The sequence below is a fragment of the Bos indicus x Bos taurus genome, chromosome 5, assembly GCF_003369695.1.
Source record: "Bos indicus x Bos taurus breed Angus x Brahman F1 hybrid chromosome 5, Bos_hybrid_MaternalHap_v2.0, whole genome shotgun sequence".
Classification (NCBI taxonomy): domain Eukaryota; kingdom Metazoa; phylum Chordata; class Mammalia; order Artiodactyla; family Bovidae; genus Bos; species Bos indicus x Bos taurus.
In genome coordinates this window covers 21542343-21543530 of record NC_040080.1, presented here as the reverse complement: position 1 = coordinate 21543530, position 1188 = coordinate 21542343, and the positions used below count along the sequence as shown (strand labels likewise).

Sequence of the window (1188 nt, the reverse complement as noted above, 5' to 3'; positions counted from 1 at the left end):
ATGTCAGTTGGAACAAGGGTCTTCTTTCTAGTGGTGTCAACAGGAGAACTTATCTTAGGAGTACTGGGAAATGGGTTCATTGGACTGGTCAACTGCATCGCGTGGGTCAAGAATGGAAAGGTCTCATCAGCTGATTTCATCCTTACCTGCTTGGCTGTGGCCAGAACCATTCTGGAGGTTCTGTGGGTAACACTTTTGGATTCATTTATAGTAGGATTAGCTCCACATCTGTATGCCACTGGCAAACTAGTAAAAGTAGTTTTTCTTCTTTGCTGCTGCTGCTGCTAAGTCGCTTCAGTCATGTCTGACTCTGTGCGACCCCATAGACAGCAGCCCACCAGGCTCCCCCATCCCTGGGATTCTCCAGGCAAGAACACTGGAGTGGGTTGCCATTTCCTCCTCCAATGCATGAAAGTGAAAAGTCAAAGTGAAGTCGCTCAGTTGTGTCTGACTCCTAGTGACCCCATGGACTGCAGCCTACCAGGCTCCTCCATCCATGGGATTTTCCAGGCAAGAGTACTGGAGTGGGGTTGGGCACTAACAAATCACTTAACTATCTGGTTTGCCACCTGCCTAAGCATATTCTACTTCCTTAAGATAGCCAGTTTCTCTCACTTCTTTTTCATGTGGCTGAAATGGAGAATGAACCGAGTGCTTCTGGTGCTTTTCCTGGCCTTTTTCTTTTTATTATCTTTTGACCTCTTAATGCAGGATGCTCTTGGTGAGTTGTGGATGAACACCTTTAGAGAACCTGAAAGGAACATGACTTTGCATTTAGATGCAAGTAAAATTTTCTATCTTAAAAGCCTTATTCTTCTCAGATTGACATATGTTATCCCTTTTCTTCTCTCCTTGGCTTCTTTCCTGCTTTTCTTTCTTTCCCTGGTGAGACACATCAAGAATTTCCAAGTCAACTTGAACCACTCGAGAGACTTCAGCACAGAGGCCGATAAAAGGGCCACGAAAATGGTGACAACATTTCTCCACCTCGTCATCGTTTACTTCATTTCCATTCTAATTGGAGAATGGATCTTCTTTAAGCTACACTGGTATGAGGTCATGATGTTTGTCATGGTGATTCCAACTCTCTTTTCATCCGGCCACTCGTTTGTTATAATTTTGGGAAACAGCAAGCTAAGGCAGATTGCTTTCAGACTATTGTGGGGTCTTACGTTCTCTAAAAACTAA

At 44.1% G+C, this 1188-nt stretch overlaps 1 protein-coding gene across 1 annotated transcript; it reads left to right on the top strand.

The window, feature by feature from the left end:
* LOC113893424 (taste receptor type 2 member 42-like) lies at positions 1-1188 on the top strand. The gene is made up of 3 exons (XM_027543423.1): positions 1-186; positions 511-721; positions 1025-1188. Exons 1-3 carry the CDS (start codon positions 1-3, stop codon positions 1186-1188), a joined length of 561 nt encoding a protein of 186 aa, XP_027399224.1.